General features: G+C 45.8%; 1 protein-coding gene across 1 annotated transcript in view; it reads left to right on the forward strand.

Annotated features, from left to right (window-relative positions):
* Positions 1-16,827, forward strand: part of NOTCH2 (notch receptor 2) — a 124,895-nt gene that overhangs the window by 18,177 nt on the left and 89,891 nt on the right. The window contains exon 2 of the mRNA XM_080915930.1: positions 16,007-16,088. Within this exon, the coding sequence (XP_080772056.1) occupies positions 16,007-16,088 (82 nt within the window). The remainder of the gene's footprint in view (positions 1-16,006; positions 16,089-16,827) is intronic.

Consider the following 16,827-nt stretch of genomic DNA (forward strand, 5'->3'; position numbering starts at 1 on the left):
AAACAAACAAACCCTCTTAAAATCCTCTAGTGGTCACAGGTGTGAGGGGCACCCACAGGACACCAAAGGGCCATTATTTTGACTCCCGCTGAAGTCCAGCTGGATGCTTGTCTTGGCTTGTGGTCATTGGAGCGCCTCTGTGAAGGCTGCTGTCACCTACCTATACCAGGATGGTGCCACACATTCTGTTCTCTAGGAAGGAGACAGCTGGGTCTCTGGTGCTGTGATCCCTAGAACTCTGAGGTAGCAGGGTTGCTCCTGAGCAAAGACAGCTTACCAACATTTATGTTATCTTCTCAGGAAACAGGGAGCTCTAGATGTGGCTGCACACAACCCTAGTACTGGGGAAGCTGAGGCAGGAAGGTTGTGAGTTCAAGGCCACCTAGGCTATATAGCAGGATGTGTGTGTATGTGTGAGTGTGTGTGTGTGTGTGTGTGTGTGTGTGAGTGTGTGTGTGTGAGGGAGAGAGAGAGGGTCTGTGTGTGTGTGTGTGTGTGTGTGAGGGAGAGAGAGAGGAGAGAAGGGGGTAATAAATTAGTACCTTTGTTATATTTCATGCAGAGGCGAAGTTTTAAATTTGAAAAATTGGATATCTGAATTATAAATTAGGCTTCCCTAGTAGCTAGGTGTGTGTGTGTGTGTGTGTGTGTGTGTGTGTGTGTGTGTGTGTGTATAGGTAAGAGCAATAGACTTTGGAACTTTTTTTTTTCTTTTCTTTTTTTTTTTTCAGAAAAGATGTTTATCTCTGTGTCCCCTCTCAGTTGGCAGAGAATAGCCATCCAGAGTGCTGCTCGGGCCTCCTGGAAGATAGATTTAGGGAAGTTGTAGCTTAATAACCATCTGTGGAGTGACATAGATTGACACACCCAATTACACAAGCCTGGAGTCTGAGAACGGGTGATGTGCAGTCATCTCATCCGCACTGCTGCTCATTATCAACAGTGAGAAGGTTAAGTCAGCTCTGAAGGGTGTAGCCTCTGCGCCGACTCTTCCCAAACTTCTCTAAACATTCTCTTTTGAGAGGATTTGAAAGAGTTCATTTTGTTTCTTGTTTTTCAAATCTATGTATGCATATATATGAAATATATGTAACTATATGGATATATGAAAAACAAACAAAATGAATATATATGTGTATATAATATATATGTATATATGTATATATGTGTGTATATATGTATATATATGTATATATGTATATATATGTGTATATGTGTACATATATGTGTATATGTGTACATATATGTGTATATATATATATGTGTGTGTGTATATATATATATATGCTGCTCCTTCCTAAAACAGAAAGAATCAAAGTATTGTGGGCCATTTTCTCAAATCGAATTTCCTTGTCTGTTATCTGTGGGCTTTGGTGACTTCATGCTGCTTTATTTGTGTGTTGGTATTCACTCTTTCTAGTTTATGGTTTGTCACAAGTGCTGTTAAGTCACCTGTGGGCAATTTTCTAATGCCATGTGTTTGGGTCACCGTGAGTAGGAGGGAGCGGATCAGTTCACAGGGATCATTTGCATGTGAGAACATAACCTGCACTGGTTTGTCAGCACTTACAGGAGCACTGGTACCTTTTATAGAGACTGGGCAGTGTGTTCACAGGTACTGAGGCAGGCACCTGTGAGATCTCAGGCAGCTGGTTCTGTGAATACCAGAGTGAGTTAGGGCCAACAAAGCCAGGTCTGTCTGTTCCTCTTTGTAGAACTGGATTGTTACTTTATTGGCAAAAGTGTGGAATCTTCTTTTGGAAGATGTATGGTTGACTCTAGGAAAGGGTGCTAGGATTCACTTCCTCTGTGGAAGAGGATACACTGTTGTCTTATCCTAAAAGCCACCCTATTGTCTCTGAACTGTGCTTCTGTTGGAATCTGATGGCACTGCAGGGCCTCTGACTAGGATGGGAAATATGGAGTTTCATAGAACATACTGAGCTTTCTGTGAGAAGAGGTCCCATGTGGCATATGATCTCTGATTTGGCAACATGTTGCCAACTGTAGCTTTGCGTTTTAAAGTTTATGTGCCGTGTTTTTGGACCATGTCTCTTTGTACAGCACAGATGCTTAATGAGGTGTCATTGTTTTGACAAATGGTGAAGCACAGGTCACAGCAGTGCTGTTAGAGCTGGGGCTCCGAGAGTTGTGCGTGCAGTGGCTGTGGGCTTGTTGGCTGTTTGAGACCTGCTGGGCAGTATGAGGGCATCCAGGTAAGGATGATGTGAGCCCAGGGGATGTGCTAGATAAAATCAACTGGCCAGTAGTAGGCATTTTGTTGAGGAGGTTCTTCTTGTGCTGAATAATGGAGTAAGTAGGGAATAGATAGCTCAAGCCTCTTTGGAACCATCCATTTCATTCATTCATTCATTCATTCATTCATTCATTCATTCATTCATTCATTCATTGTTGATTGTGTGCTCACTGCTAGACACAGTATACCTGATGGTGCATTTAATCCTTAGAAAAACCTCAGTGTTTTAATCAGAATTCAAAAGATGATGAACTTTGAAAAGGTTATAACTTGGGGCTGGAGATGTGGCTCAAACAGTTAAGAGCACTGGCTGCTCTTTCTGAGGACCTGGGTTCAATTCCCAGCACTCGTATGTCAGCTTACAACTGACTGTAACTCCAATTCTAGGGGATCTGACATGCTCTTCTGGCTTCCTTGGGTACTTCTTGCTTGTGGTACATAAATGCATGCAGATAAAAAAAACCACCAATACACATGAAATAATTTTTTTTTTAATGAAAAGGAAAAATGGGTAACTCACCCAAGATTACGTGTCTAGTTATTTGCCATGTGTCTCTTGACTGCAGGGCCACATGCTTTTCTCTCAGGTTCAGTCCAGTGTTTTTAACCTGTGGGTTGTGTGCACCTATTTATTGTGTGTGGAGCCAGTTTGGTAGGTATCAGACAGCACATTGTGTGAAAAGAATGGAATCAAGAGAAGGCATCACAATCATGATCCGAGCTGTCTGGGGCGTGTGTATGTGGATATAAAGTATATTTTCACCTAGGTGACTATAAAGTGTCAGCAAGCTGCAGCTTCCTTATCTCTGAGGACTGGTATTTACAGATTGTGACATTTAGAGAAACTAACTTTTCAGGAGCACAGAGGTAGTGGGCATACACCCAGTCCCTACTTCCTCCACTGGCTGCTCCCCTACTAGCACTGTGCATGCTTGGGAACCAAGTCTTATCTTCCTCGTGATGGGAAAGAGTGTGGAAGCTTCAGGGATGTTGACCTTCTGAAAAGGGAAGTTGGCCCTCCACTCTGAGTAGGTGAAAACTGGGCCGTGGAGTCCCACTGCTTGCAGATAAAGACAGAACATTTCTCCAGGGGATTCTGGCGTGGACGATGGAATGGACGAGAAAGCATAAATGAACAGCGCAGGCTGTACATAATGTTTCTATGTTAACTCATGTAATTGCTAATTATTTTGGCAGAGCGGCCCTAGCTGTTTGGAGTGAGAAGGGCGGCCTACCAGCAGGCTCGGGTTTCTGTACGCCTTCTTCAGTTCCTTCTTTTGTTCGGGGCTGTTTTCCTCATAGCCTGGCTTACCTGGCGCGCTCCCTCAGTTTTCTTTGGTTACACTGTATACCCTCAGTTCATCAGCCGCTGACAGTGGGTTCAACAGCCTGTCCGCATTTTCCTGGCCTGCTGTGTCCCCTGAGGGGTGGGCATATCCTACTGTGTGGAATGTGGGGGTGAAAACTTGAAAAAACGGTATACCCCAAGAAAAACATTTACTTGAGCCTGCCTACCAGTGTGTGCACACTCTTAGTAAAGCTTAATCACATGCTTTTAGACTGTGGCTGCGGCACCCCAGTGGAGGTCTCGCACCTCCCTCCCCCCAACACTCCCAGGACTCCCAGACTTCATTTTGCAGACCAGTGATCCAGAAGGTAAATTGAAGAGTTTAATGCCAAAGCTGGGGTCTCTCTGGTTTAAGTAGACTATCTTTTACTCCAAGCAGCTTTTGTGAATCACCGCATGAATTGAAAGGCTACATATTTGGGGTGGGAAAGATGAGGCTAGCTCATGTACGGGAAATAAGTTAAATCTGTTGTTTCAAGAATACTGGTTCTGATTTTGGAAAAGGAGGACTGACAGCTCTCCCTGTAACAGTCTGGGCTGGTGTTGGCGTGACTAAGTCTTCCCGTCCCATCGTGGTGACCAGCCTGGCTCATGATCCAGAGACAGAGCTTGGCAAATATTTTTTTGAAAAAGATCAGCCTACTTGAGAATAAGCTAGAAGTGACCGAGTAGTGACTGAGGGCCCTGCTTAGGCCACTGGCATCGCGCAACAGTTGGAGATTTTTCTCTCAGCCTTTTTGCAGGAGCAAAGCGGAGCAGGGCATAAGAAAAATAGACATTTGAGGAAAACACACATTTCAGAGTTTGGAAGCCCAGCACTTGGGGATCAGTGAGGCCATGGGAGGACACCAAACAGGTGCAACAAAAGCTTATTTTGGGTATTGGAAGAATTTTCATTTTTGTGGTAGAACAGGTGCCATTTGAGATATAAAAAGTGGAATGGAACCGGCTGGCTGTAAGGCAGAAGCAGACAGACTCACAGACGTGGGTGCTGCGTAAGTAGACATTTCGGGCATTTCTTCAGCTGTAGACATACTGATTGGTTCAGTGTTAGGGCTGTTTAGCTTATTAATGTCACTGGAAGAACAGGTTAGACTGAGTTTGCTGCTGAGGCCGAGTGAGCAGTGTCCTAGCCGAGGACAGCACATTGAGTGAGGTCTTCCACCGCTGTGGTTTTCCTCCAGCTGAGTAAAGACAGCTGCTTCTCAAACGTGGAGCTCGGCTGCACAATAAGAAGGCACCATTTGTGGTTCTTCTTGATTGCCCCTCCCCTTTCTGTGCTCTGATACTTTTCAAAACTGTTTTTATTTCCCTCAAAGTTTTGTCATTGGATTTCTTGAATTTGGTAGAATATTTATAGGGCACACACACACACACACACACACACACACACTACACACTAGTTTAAAACTTCATTTTAATTCATCTACTAACCCAAAGTCCTGGGTTGCTATGAGGTGTCTGATACCCTTAAAGATGTCATAAAGATGGGCAGGAGAGACCGTTCCCTGGCTAGCAGACTGCTCTTACAGACGACCAGAGCTTCAGGTCTAAGCAGCTACATCTGGCTCTCACAACTGCCCATAACTCCAGTGTCCAGGGATCTGATGCTAGTTTCTAGTCCTTGTGGGTACTGTTATTTGGAGGGTTGTACTCACGTGTACAAATCTACACTCAAACACATATACACAGAAGTAAAATATTAGTGCCATTACGAAAGCAGAAAAGTAACATCTTTTTAACCTTTTTTTAATTAATTTTTTTCATTAAAGAAACTATGTGTGTACTGTTGTTTTTTGCCTGGGTGCATAATGCAGCATGTATGTTCAGCGCAGTGCCCACAGAGGCCAGGAAGTGGCGTCAGATCTTCTAGGATTGGAGTTATAGACAGTTGTGAGCTGCCATGTGGTTGCTGGGAATTGAACCCAGGACCTCTGGAAGAGCAGTCAGTACTCTGAACTGCCAAGCCAACTCTCCAGCCTCTTTCTGTTATTTAGCAAAGTTTTAGAAATTGTTTATTTTTTATGTGTATGGGCGTTTTGCTTGCATGTATGTCTGTGCACCACATGCATGCGTGCTATGCCTGCGGAGGCCTATTGGAGGCCAAGGAAGTGTCATATCGGAGTTACAGACGGTTGTAAGCTGCCATGCATGTGCTGGGAGTCAAACTTGGGTCTTCTGGAAGATTGGCCAGTGTTCTTAGGGGCTGAGCCATCTCCGCAGCCCCTATTTTGTACAGTTTTAAAGGAGTGCAGACATGAAACAAGGTGACACTTTAAGGACAACATATGAAAATGTAATGTACTTTTGTCTTTGGAAGACAAGAGTCCGGGGTCTGGGCCTTGTGGAAAGAATGAGTTAAGTTTCCTTGGTACCAACAGCATCAGGGGCATGTGTCAGGATAGTTGATTTCCTGCCTGGGGAAGTTAGACAAGTCTCCTTGCTGTCTTTGTTGATCCCTCTGATTGGACAGAAGCTGAGCAGATGAGGAAAATGCCTGGTTCCTTTGGCCTTTTTGGTTCACCACATCAGCTGCTACCCACACTCTGAGGAGCAGCCACGCTTCTCTCCTGTGGGATGCTTCAGTCTTCATTAGCTTCATTTGCAGATGTGCTTTTAATTTTGGAGGTATTTATGTCTAACTGTTTGAACCACAGATTCTGTAGCCCAGTGAAGGTGACTGCTCTCTGTCACTAGGCTCACCATCTGTAAGAGTAAATTCTTGTCACAGTGAGGTATGGTCAGTCGTTCCTGCGTGAGGCAGTCCCTTCTAACTCCTGAGTGCTCTCTCCCTTCCTTGATGTTGTTCTGTAACTGAGGAGAAATGCTGACTAGCTGCAGTCAAGTCTGATTATTATTTTAAAAAGGAAGAACTCAACAATTCAGCTTCTCCATAAAGCACCTTGTTTTGTTTTGTTTCCCAGAGTTGGTGTGCTTCCCAGAGTGGGGTTTCTGGGGAGGTTGGTGATGGTGATGCACGTGTGTCTCTGCTTAGGGCTCGGCTGTCCGGGGCAGGCCCCAGACACAGCACCGCAGCCTGTTCTGCCTTCACAAGCACGTGGGCTTTGGCAGAGTGTTTTTCACACGCGTGGCTAATATGTACGTGGCTGTCTATTTGACGAGACTGTTGTCACACATGGTATTTTGCAAATTTGTTGTTGTTTTGAACCTAATACAAGATTGGTAGATTAAAAAACAAGCAAAAAGCGAAACAAGCCTAAAAACCTGCAGTATAGCCTTTGCTTGGATTCTCCATCTGTCTGGATATAGGCAAGTCTCTTATTTTTAAAATTCTCTTCTCTTTTTGCAAAGTGGTGTTAGTATCATCTTGTATACCTTGCCGGGTTGAGATGAAAGGATATCATTTGTAGGAAAACACCTAGCTGGCTGAGACAGTGCTTTATTGTCGAAGTGTCTTTGGACAGCTGGTCCTGTCTGGTGACACAGGGAGAGTTGTTACTAGCTCTCTGGTTGACTTCTTGGCCACCAAATATTTATAGACCTGGGTGGAGGTATAAATCAGGCGAGAGTCTCTGTCCACGAGGAGCTCGGTTGTCAGTCTTAAGTAACATCCTGTACAGCGCTGCTGTCTAGTCTGTGTTGCCCCTTGGTGCTCAGCTAATGCCAGCTTCATGTGTGGTTGGAGTGGGTGCCTTTGGCCGGGTAGCTAATGTTGGGATGCAGCTAGCTAATGTCTGAAGTCCATGTCCTCGAAGTTCCTCCACGAGGTTAGCAGGTTTGGGATGGTTTTCTGTTCACATACATGAGTGGGCTGAAGCTCACTGTGCTCAGAAGTCATAATCTTGCCTAGACTTAGCAGTTTGAAAGCCAATTCACATTGCAGGGGTAGGCAGGAGCTGGATACTTGGTTTGACTTTTTTTTTTTTTAAACTATAAAACCTAGAGTATTTGAGACTTTCCATGGAGACATATTTGGGCGGATAGCCAATGAGATTACAGTACCCTGGTTTTAATATTGTGGGTGAGGTAATCGTGTGTTGGGGGAGGGGGTGCTTGTTTCCTCTCTGGCACTACACCAAACCCCACCACTGGCTCCTTTGTCCCTTTCCTTGAACCTAGGCTTACTTGCACCAGTACCGGTTTTTCCAAAGGATTTGACCCCGGTAATGAGATGAGGTGATGGGAAGGCAGGTCCCAGCCCTGGGCATGGACTGGTGTAACTGGTAAACTCCCTCTTAAATCCCTCCCGTTCAACAGGACTCTCACTCATGTCCCCAGTGGGGTGAACTGAGAATTTTAAGAGTGATAAACAAGAGGGATTAGAGTGTCCCCTCCACCAGGTCTCTGTGTCCTTATAAAAGGCTATAATAAACTGTCATTTTGCAGGTTTTCCTTTATGGGCAATTAAGGCCTTGTTTATCATCCTCTTGGTGGGAGATAGAAAATTACTGGTCTCTCCATTCCTTGGGCAGTTCAGCTTGGCAACCGTTTCCCAAGCATTGACCGTGTGTGTGCCTGACCTCACAGCTGAGCTGGCTGACGTCGGTGGAGCAGGAACGGCTTGCGTGGCCTTAGTACTAGAACCCACAAGTTTCTGGAACTCTCTTTGGCTCTGAAGAGAAGGAATGACAAGATGGATGGGAGTGGGCTGTGCATTCAGTCTTCTGGACCCTTTGGGGAAGTTAGGACTTGTCTATCATGAGCGGGGATGGATGATTTGAGATTACCCTCGCATCTCTATTCAGAGTTTGCACTGCTTAGGAGACCGCCAGCCTGAAGTTGACACAGAGCCTCTTCTTGACCTCTGTAGACCTGAGGAGAGCTTCATCAAGGGCATCATAACCCTTTGGGTTTCCGAGTCGGCAGCGCAGCTTCCTGGCCATGGGGATCGATGGCCACCATCGGCATTGCCTGCTTCTCTGTTGTCCCCGTGCTGATGTGAGTTAAATTTCTGTGGGAGGAAATACATGAGGAGAACTGAGAAGGGGTAGGCTGGGTCCCTTGCGTTGCCTTCATGCATAGTACAGAGTAGGTATTTTCCTGTTGGCTCCCTCTGGTCCCTGGATTTGGGCTCTGGGTGTGATGTGCGTCCCCCATCTTCACGTTTACTTTTCTCACGGCAGGTCTCTGCTGGTTTGGAGTGTCAGATAAAGGCCTGGGATTTAGGACCTTTTGAGGTTCTTGGGTTTAGACAGTTCTCAGTGTCTTGTCTGCAGGAATGCTGGGCTTGAAGACCATGCACGGGAGCGTGGGGTTCATTTGGCGCTGCAGCTATAGAGCGTCTGTGACCAGGATGACTGCATGACTGCCGCCCTCTGCAGACTTGCACGTTTCAGAACACATTGTTGGACTCTGTGCTGTCACCGTTTGCACAGCAGCTGCAGGCTTCCGGTGACTCCTGCCCAGTCCTGGTTCTTGTGAATAGCCCCTGTTCCTACCACACAAGGGTGTTTTTGAAAAAGACCGTGAGGATGGACGCTGGTGAGGACATCTGAGACTGGTTTTTGGATTTTCCCTGCTTGGTTTTGGGAAGTTGCCACGGTATTTTGCTTTTTCCTTTTTAATATTACTTTGTGTCTTAGACTTTCTGAGATCTACCTCTGGGTGAAAAAACAGTAGATATTGTATTATCCATTTAAAAGCCCCAAGAAATTTAAGCTAAAAGGACATTTTACTTCTTTTGGGGGTGGGGAGGGTAGCAAGAAAATTATATATATTTACATTTTTTTTCCAGTAAGGGTACTTAAAAGCTTCTGTCTAAAATTATGGGGTTAAAAGTTTTTAAGTTGTACTTAAAATACTTTTTTAAAAAAAGTGTCTTTTAATAGGGAGGGCTTACTAAAAGTACAGGAAATTGGTGGCAGGCAGAATTTGTCTTGATAAGAGACAGACAGAGTACAGCAGATTAGCTAGCAGGCTGGGCCCTTGAGCCTACGGATGGCGCTTCTTCCTCTATCTGAGTCCTTAGCACACTGAGCCATGCTTGTGAGCCCTGTGTCATTTTCTTCCCCAGATGAATGTCCATGCTGAGGAAATGCACTGGGGCGACTTGGGATCATATTGGCGCCTATTGGCCAGTGGGTGTGCCAGGAGCAAAAGCGCTCACTGCTAGAGAACAAGCACTTTTGAGGTGTTTGTCTTTGCATTTGTTGGTTAGTTGTAGATGATTGCTTCTGTTCAACTGCTTCAGTCAGTCTCCCCTCCTTGGTACATGGCTGAAGGTGCACAGGGGGTTAGGTCAGAGGGAATATCGTCATGCACACAAATTTTACCTTATTTTAAAGACTTGGTATGTGTGTGCCTCGAGCACATGAGTGCAGATGCTCACCAAAGCCAGCAGAGGGCGCCGTGTGGGTGGTAGGAGGAGCCACAGTTCTCTCAGCCACTTGCCCGCTCTCCAGCCCAGCTCATGCATATTTTAAAACAGAACCTTTAAAAAGTGTTTTAGCTTTTTTTAGACTTTTATTCTTGTTAAAGGCTAGGATGTTTTTACTGCCTTCTTCCTTTTTAGTTTACTTACTATCCTGACAAAAGTAAAATCTGTTTTAGTCTCGTTTGGGTGTCTCCATGCTCAGTAAAATGGAAGCCTTTGAGCATTTGAAAGGTGTAAGCTGGTGGTTGAGTCTGTTAGTAGACGTCTGTCTTAGCGCTTTAGTTGGCTGAGTGTCAAGGAGCATGCACCTTCCATGGGGATGAGCCACCTCTGCTGTCCTCAGCACTGCCTGTCAAGAACTGTCAGGGACATGGGGGTGAGAGTGGGGTACGCCTGCCCAAGCTGTGGTGGGAGCAAATCAAAGCAAACGGGGACGGGCAAGTAGGAATTAGCAAGCAGGGAGGAGCAGCATTGTGCGGTGCTGTCTGGAGGGACATTAATTCATTAATTAATAGACTGGCCATGTTCTGGTTCTTCTGTGGGTTTCCAAACCGTGTGTTGTATGTATATAGTGTAATTCCTAAGATGCAAGGGCTGGAACTTACCTAGCTGAACTCATTTGCTTCAGCTCACAATTGAAGTTTAATTTTTTTCTATAATCCCGATGAGAGAAAAGGAAAGGAAGAAGGAAAAAAAAAAACACATAGTATAGTATAAACTCCAGTTTACACAGCACACTGATGAATTGACCCCCCCCCCCCCCCATTAAGTATTATGAGTTAGGACAAAATTTTAGATTTTAGAATCAAGGATTAATATTTCACAGAAATGAATTTATTTATAAAATGAAAATCCGGATGCTGGGCATGGTGACGGTGTGAGGGCAGAGTTCAAGGGCAGCCTGGTCTCACGGCCAGTTTCGGGCCAGTCTATAGAAGGTTTCCGTTTGGGGGAAACAGCGGGACTGAACCTTCCAACTGTCCTATCTGCACCAGGAATCAGCAAATTTTAGGTCGGAAATACTTTCTGCCGGGTGATTTCTGTGAAGAATGTAGAGACGCTTGACATGGTATTAGGAACATAAAAATCAATGTCTCCCTTGTTGCTTTTCTCCTTTCCTTTTGACCGAGACTGATTCCAGGAGGGAGACAACTACTCCCACTTGACTTCTGTTTAAATGTGACACTGGGGACTCAGAGCTTCCACACTTCTGTTTGTTTATTTGTTTGGTTTTTATCATGGCTGACACCCCCGCCCCCACTCAAAAAACTGGCATAAAAATGAAGTGGAAGCTTTGTTGTTTGAAATTGAAGGGTGCTGCGGGAATCATTGCAAATCCCCCTGTCTCCGTCTGCCCCCAGCTCTCCTAGTTTGGGTAGTAATGCAAGCAGTCATTTTAGACAACATGGCTGTGTTTGCTGGACGGCGCTCCCTCCAGAGGCCCTGTGCCAGAAGCAACAGAGGGACACAGCCAAGTCCCAGCCAGCAACCCAGACTCCAGCTCTCAAATTCTGCTACTTGAAATTTGCATAAACGCGGATGGGAGAAAAGACACACCCGTGTTGCTCTTCTACTTCAGCCTCTGCGGCCATTCAGGGCATTGAACATTGTCGTCGTGAGCAGTGGACACACACGCTGCAGGCAGAAGGAGCAGGGTATGAAAAGGGACATGTGAGTCAGACAGCAGACAGAGGCTCATTTGAGGAGGCTACAAAGCAACAAGTAATGCCAATTTAAAATACTGCTTGTCAGAGCAAGGAGTGAAACACACTGAAGGCCGCTCAGATTACACCGTCTGGGGTACCAGACTTAATTACTCATGTTCAAGATTCTTAAAACAAAGGGAGGCTTTTAGGCCGTGATACATAGCTGGCACGGCCCAAAAAGCTCTGGAGAGCTTAGAAAATTGTGATGAGGAATCCATCAAACCTGGGTACCTTCAGTCTGTCTTTACGGAGATAAATCCCTGGTGCATTGGGCCTGGAAAAGATCAATGACACTTGTCCGCAGTGTTTGTATACAGCGGAGGCTGGTGAACTTGGATGAATACGGAGCCTCGTCTGGACTGAATGGCTGTGAGGGCCTGTGCTGTTTTCGTGGTTTTTTTGTAGAGGTTTTGACAGTATCAAGAGGGTATACCGAAGGCATCCAATAAAAGCTGCATTTGTATTTTTCTAGAGTCATTTGGCTAGGTCACTTTCTCTCTGTCCCATCTGTCCCTTCCCTGTAGGCTTTGGGGACGATGTGTCCAGATGCCACTCACTCCTGGTTGGGTGATCCGTACGCATTGCTGGTTGAGGGCCCTTTGCTCGTGTGTAGTACTGGCTGTGCTGCTAGTGAATCATTTCTTTTTATTGCCCCTTTAAGAGGCGAGCAGTGAGCTCCGCGTGGCTTGTGTGGTTTATTAGATGCTGGTGATGGTGACTGGGAGGAGTTAATCCCATTTATTGATATCACGCTCTGTATAAAGTTGTGTCATTTTCCTTTGAAGTTGACATGCTTAAACAGGGCAGTCCCTTCCCCTCCCACTTGAAGGAACAGCTGTGACCTGACCAGGCCTTTGGTGACTTAGCCCATCCTGGCCTCCTGGCCTTTCTCCAATGACTGCTGTTTAATTCCGATCTCAATCTCCAGATGTATGTTAGTTTCCTGTGCCCGGGTGCCCGCCCTGCTCAGGTGGGCCTTTCTTACCTCTGTCTGAAGACTTTGTGAATTGTTTGCACCTCCTTACTCGGTTTTGTTTTTTTTTCTAGAATATACCATGGTAACAGTGGCTTTATTTACATTGTTTGTTGTGTCTGTGTCCCCCTAAAAGAAGCAGAGTGTCCCTGACATCATGGCTGCATCTGCATTCTTTATAAATGTGTCCTGAGCATGTCCCAGCTGAGTGTGGTGACACCCACCTTCATCCCAGCACACAGGAGGCCGAGGTAGATGGGTCTCTGTGAATTTCAAGGCCAGCGACTCTACAGTGTCTCAGGACAGCCAGAGCTACAGTGAGACTAAAAGCTTCCTTCTACATTGTGTTACACTGCCAAGTGACCAGTCAGGAGACGCAAGTCCACCTTCTTGGATTTGCTTTTGCCTCTTTTTGTTGCCTGTCCAGAAATAAAGACCACAGTATGAAAGATTGATCCGACTGTGCTACCCTGTGCAGTTTGAGAAGAACAGTGGGGCTGGTGTCCCAGATTCCACCCACTCCTTACTTTCCGACACGTGAGCTGTCTGCGTGTTTGTATTTAAGTTGCTAAACTGAAGTATTTGCCTGGGAAGTGAGACCATTGAATCTTGAGGTGTGGTCTCAGGTCTCTCCCAGTCTCTCTTGTACTGGTCTGGTTTACCAAACTTCTAATTTCTTATATGATATGTAATTACAGTATTCACTTAGAAATAGCCTGTGAATAAAGTCACGAGTCTCAGGTTTTCTTTTTTTTTGTTTATGCAAACAGCTACCTCCTAGATCACCTGAACTCTTTGGTGGTTGGATTGGATGCTCCAGGAGACTTTCTGTGGGGCTCCTCAGCCCTCAGCCCTCTTCAGCATCACCTGGAAACTGTGGGGCCTGGAGAGCCAGCCCGGGTTCTGCTTTAACAGGTGCTCTGATGCATACTGAAGTTTGAAAACTGTGGCCGGGGAAGTGTTGAAGGTTCAAGGTAGCAGAAGCCCACAAACCAGCCAAGTGGCATTAATTATTAGCTTGGGCTGCCACCTCTGTTTTTGGTCAGTGACTTGGATTGGCTCTCTAAAGTGAGGCTGTAAAGTTATTTGCTGGATTGATTGCCACATATTGACTCTAGGTTGTTTGCATTCTATGAACCCGTCACTGTAATGATTTGCCAGGACACTTAATAGGAATAGGCTGTGATTTTTTTTTTTTTCCCCTGCCCATGGCTGAGTCATGGGTGGCTGGGTCCTTATGATCTCTGGGATAAATTTCTCCTTGTATGCTGCATATTTTATGTGCTTCTTAAAACTTGGTGTATTCCTTACTCGATGTTCCTGTGTGTGGTGTCATGTTTATTCATTTGTGCATGGTATGTGCATTGAGTGTGAAGGAGAGTGACCCTGTGTGCACATGTCACAGTCAGAAGGGCACTGCCTCCCTCTGCCTCTGTTTCCCGCACAGTCTTGAGACAGGGTCTGAATCTGAGCTGAAATTCCCTTTTTGGGGATTAGGCTGGCCAGGCAGTGAGCTCTTGGGATCTGCCTCCATCCCCCTCTTCAGGTTGAGATCACAGGCGTGCACAGCCATGCCTGGCTCCGTGCGTGGGTGCTGGGGATTAACCTCGGCTCCACATGCTAGCACAGCAAGCACCCTTTCCAGCTGAGCCTCTGCAGCCTCTTTTGTGGAGTGCCACTCTCTGCTGGATTACAGGAGACTCCGGGGGCGGTTAACCTAGATTAGTTCACAGGTAGGGAATGGAGCTGTGAGGTTGTGTCTTGCCCGAGGTTATTTATACTGCCAGGTCTCAGGACTCAGGATGCCTTTTACCTGGTGGGACTCTTGCAGGGGGCTGAGCTGGAATGTGCCCTGTGCCAATGGAGTAAACCTTTCCTGAGCTGTTTTCCTTTTTCAAATAAGAGGAAGAGAAAAAGGCAACCAGAGGAAGGCTAATGGAAGTGTCCGAAGAGGATGAAAACCTCAGTTGGAGTGCCGCAGCACAGAGGAAAGAGCCCGACAGTAACTTAATTATGGCAGCTGCGTCGGAGCTTATCAGTGTGGGAAGAGGGAACGCTTCCGCCTTACAGGGAAGTAGGCCGCAGATGAGAAAGAAGATGTCCCTCTTCCAGAGACTGCCTGTTCAGTGCACAGTCCAGCGAGTACTGCTGTGATGCCAACAGCTGTCACAGATAGGCTTAGCAAGAGGCCTGGCTCTCACTGCTGCCACCAGATAGGATCTGATACCTCATGAGGAAGCCACTTAACCTCTCTGGCCCTCACTTTCCAGCACATGGTCATAACAACACCTGCCCGCCATGCTAGTGGGAAGTAGACTGTCTCTGTACTTAAGAACACAGTCTCTGGGCCTGGTCACCCCAAGTCAGTTTTGCGTCTGGCTCTGGCTCACTTGATGATCTCGTAGGCTGCTTGCCTCCGCTGCTTCTTCAGCTGTGGAGAAGCGTGTGATGAAATGAACCATTTCTTAGGGTTGCTGTCAAGGCTGAATTAGTTCCTGTATGTACGGGGTCTGATAAATAAACACTTCTAAGAGGGTTATGAACATCTTGAATGTTAGAATAGGTTCTATCTTGCCTTTCTAGTAGTCCTTATGAGTCTTGGTGTATCTTTGGTGATGAAAATTCCAATTCTAAAAGTTAAATATTCAGATGCTGGAAGCGCCTTAACTGGCTAGAGCCTCCTCTCCTGGCCGAAAATTGGTGAAAGTTTTGGGGTGTGGTCATTCCCCCACCCAGGATGAATCGTCTGTTTTGGTGAGCCTTTCATGGTAAAGTCTTTTCTTTGTCCCTCAAGGGGCTTCTGTTTGTCTGTGAATATGAAGTTAGTTTCTAACTTACTTTGTTTACTTAGTCCCTTCTCCCACCATCTCCAGTGACACCTTCTCCTTACTATTTTGGAAGTCCCTGAAATGAGAGGCTGATGTGGCCCTTTCTTCATGGATTTGGTTTCTCCTTTTTTCTGGGGCCTGTTGGTGGATGCTGATTCTTTTGGCTGCTTACTCAAGTTGCCTATTTTATTAAAACTTAACCTGAAGCTAAGCAACTCCTCCTATGGTCAACTGATGACCACTCAGATCTTAAATAGTCACCAATGGACTCTTGTATGCTTTTCTGAAGCGTCTAAATCCTAAAGGGATCACGGCCTGTTATGGTTGGTACAGCTTTAATGTGTCTCTCAGACATACCGAGGCACAGAGAACTGAGGACATACAAGACCATGTGGGAGGAGGCTGTGAGGTAAACTGTGCTCCTGAGACTTGGGCGTCAGTGAAGAGTCTTGAGGGATGTGCAGAGGTGTAGCAGGGAAAGGCTTTCTCTTTGGATCCCACTAAGTCTAAGGGTTGTGATTGGTGCCTAATTTCTGATTCCAGTTTCTCTTTTATTTCAGCTTTGCAGTGTCGAGGTGGTCAAGAGCCCTGTGTCAATGAAGGGACCTGTGTTACCTACCACAACGGCACAGGCTACTGCCGGTAAGTTCTTCTATACATCTCTGACAGCAGGCCCTGGGTGCTTGGGCTTTCTGTTTTCACTGTCTCTGTGAAATGCTGCTGGTCCCAAGATCTGACTTAGTTTTCTGGGTGGTGAGTGGAAGGATTGACTAGTGGTTAGATAAACGGTTGAGGAGAGCATGTTACTACCCTGCTGTTGTCTTTATCATAGTGAAAGGGTTTTAGTGAGTGGCTAGTTAATATCTCCTGAGTACTTTTTTTATTCTTCAGTGTAAGACACTTTAGAATCTTTTCTTCCTCCAATACTAGATATAATCATGTTTTTAAGTCACATCAAGTAGATATCCACTCTAAGTGAATGTAACGGGAAAACTTTAATCCCTTTGTTTAAAAAGTCCAGTTTTGAAGGCAAGACTGTGGAGCAAGGTGTATATGAACTTGTAGAACGGGGCAGGGCCAGTCTGTGGGTGGGCCACATGGGTGGGGAGGGGGTTGAACTTGGAAACTTGAGGTACCACTTTATTCTAGAACACTTCTCTCTGTTTTTCCAACCATCTAGTCCTAAATCTAAATCTTTTTTTTTTTTTTGTTTTCGGACAAACCGTGAGATAATTTCATACAGTTTTGTTTTCCATTTCTTGTATGTATTTGCTTTCTTATTTTTAAGACAGGGTCCCACTATGTAGTCTTGGCTGTCTAGAGCTCCCTTTGTAGATCAGGCTGGCCTTGAAAACATAGATCTGCCTGCTTCTACTCAGAG

Source organism: Micromys minutus (assembly GCF_963924665.1).
Source record: "Micromys minutus genome assembly, chromosome: 4".
In the NCBI taxonomy this organism is placed as follows: Eukaryota; Metazoa; Chordata; class Mammalia; order Rodentia; family Muridae; genus Micromys; species Micromys minutus.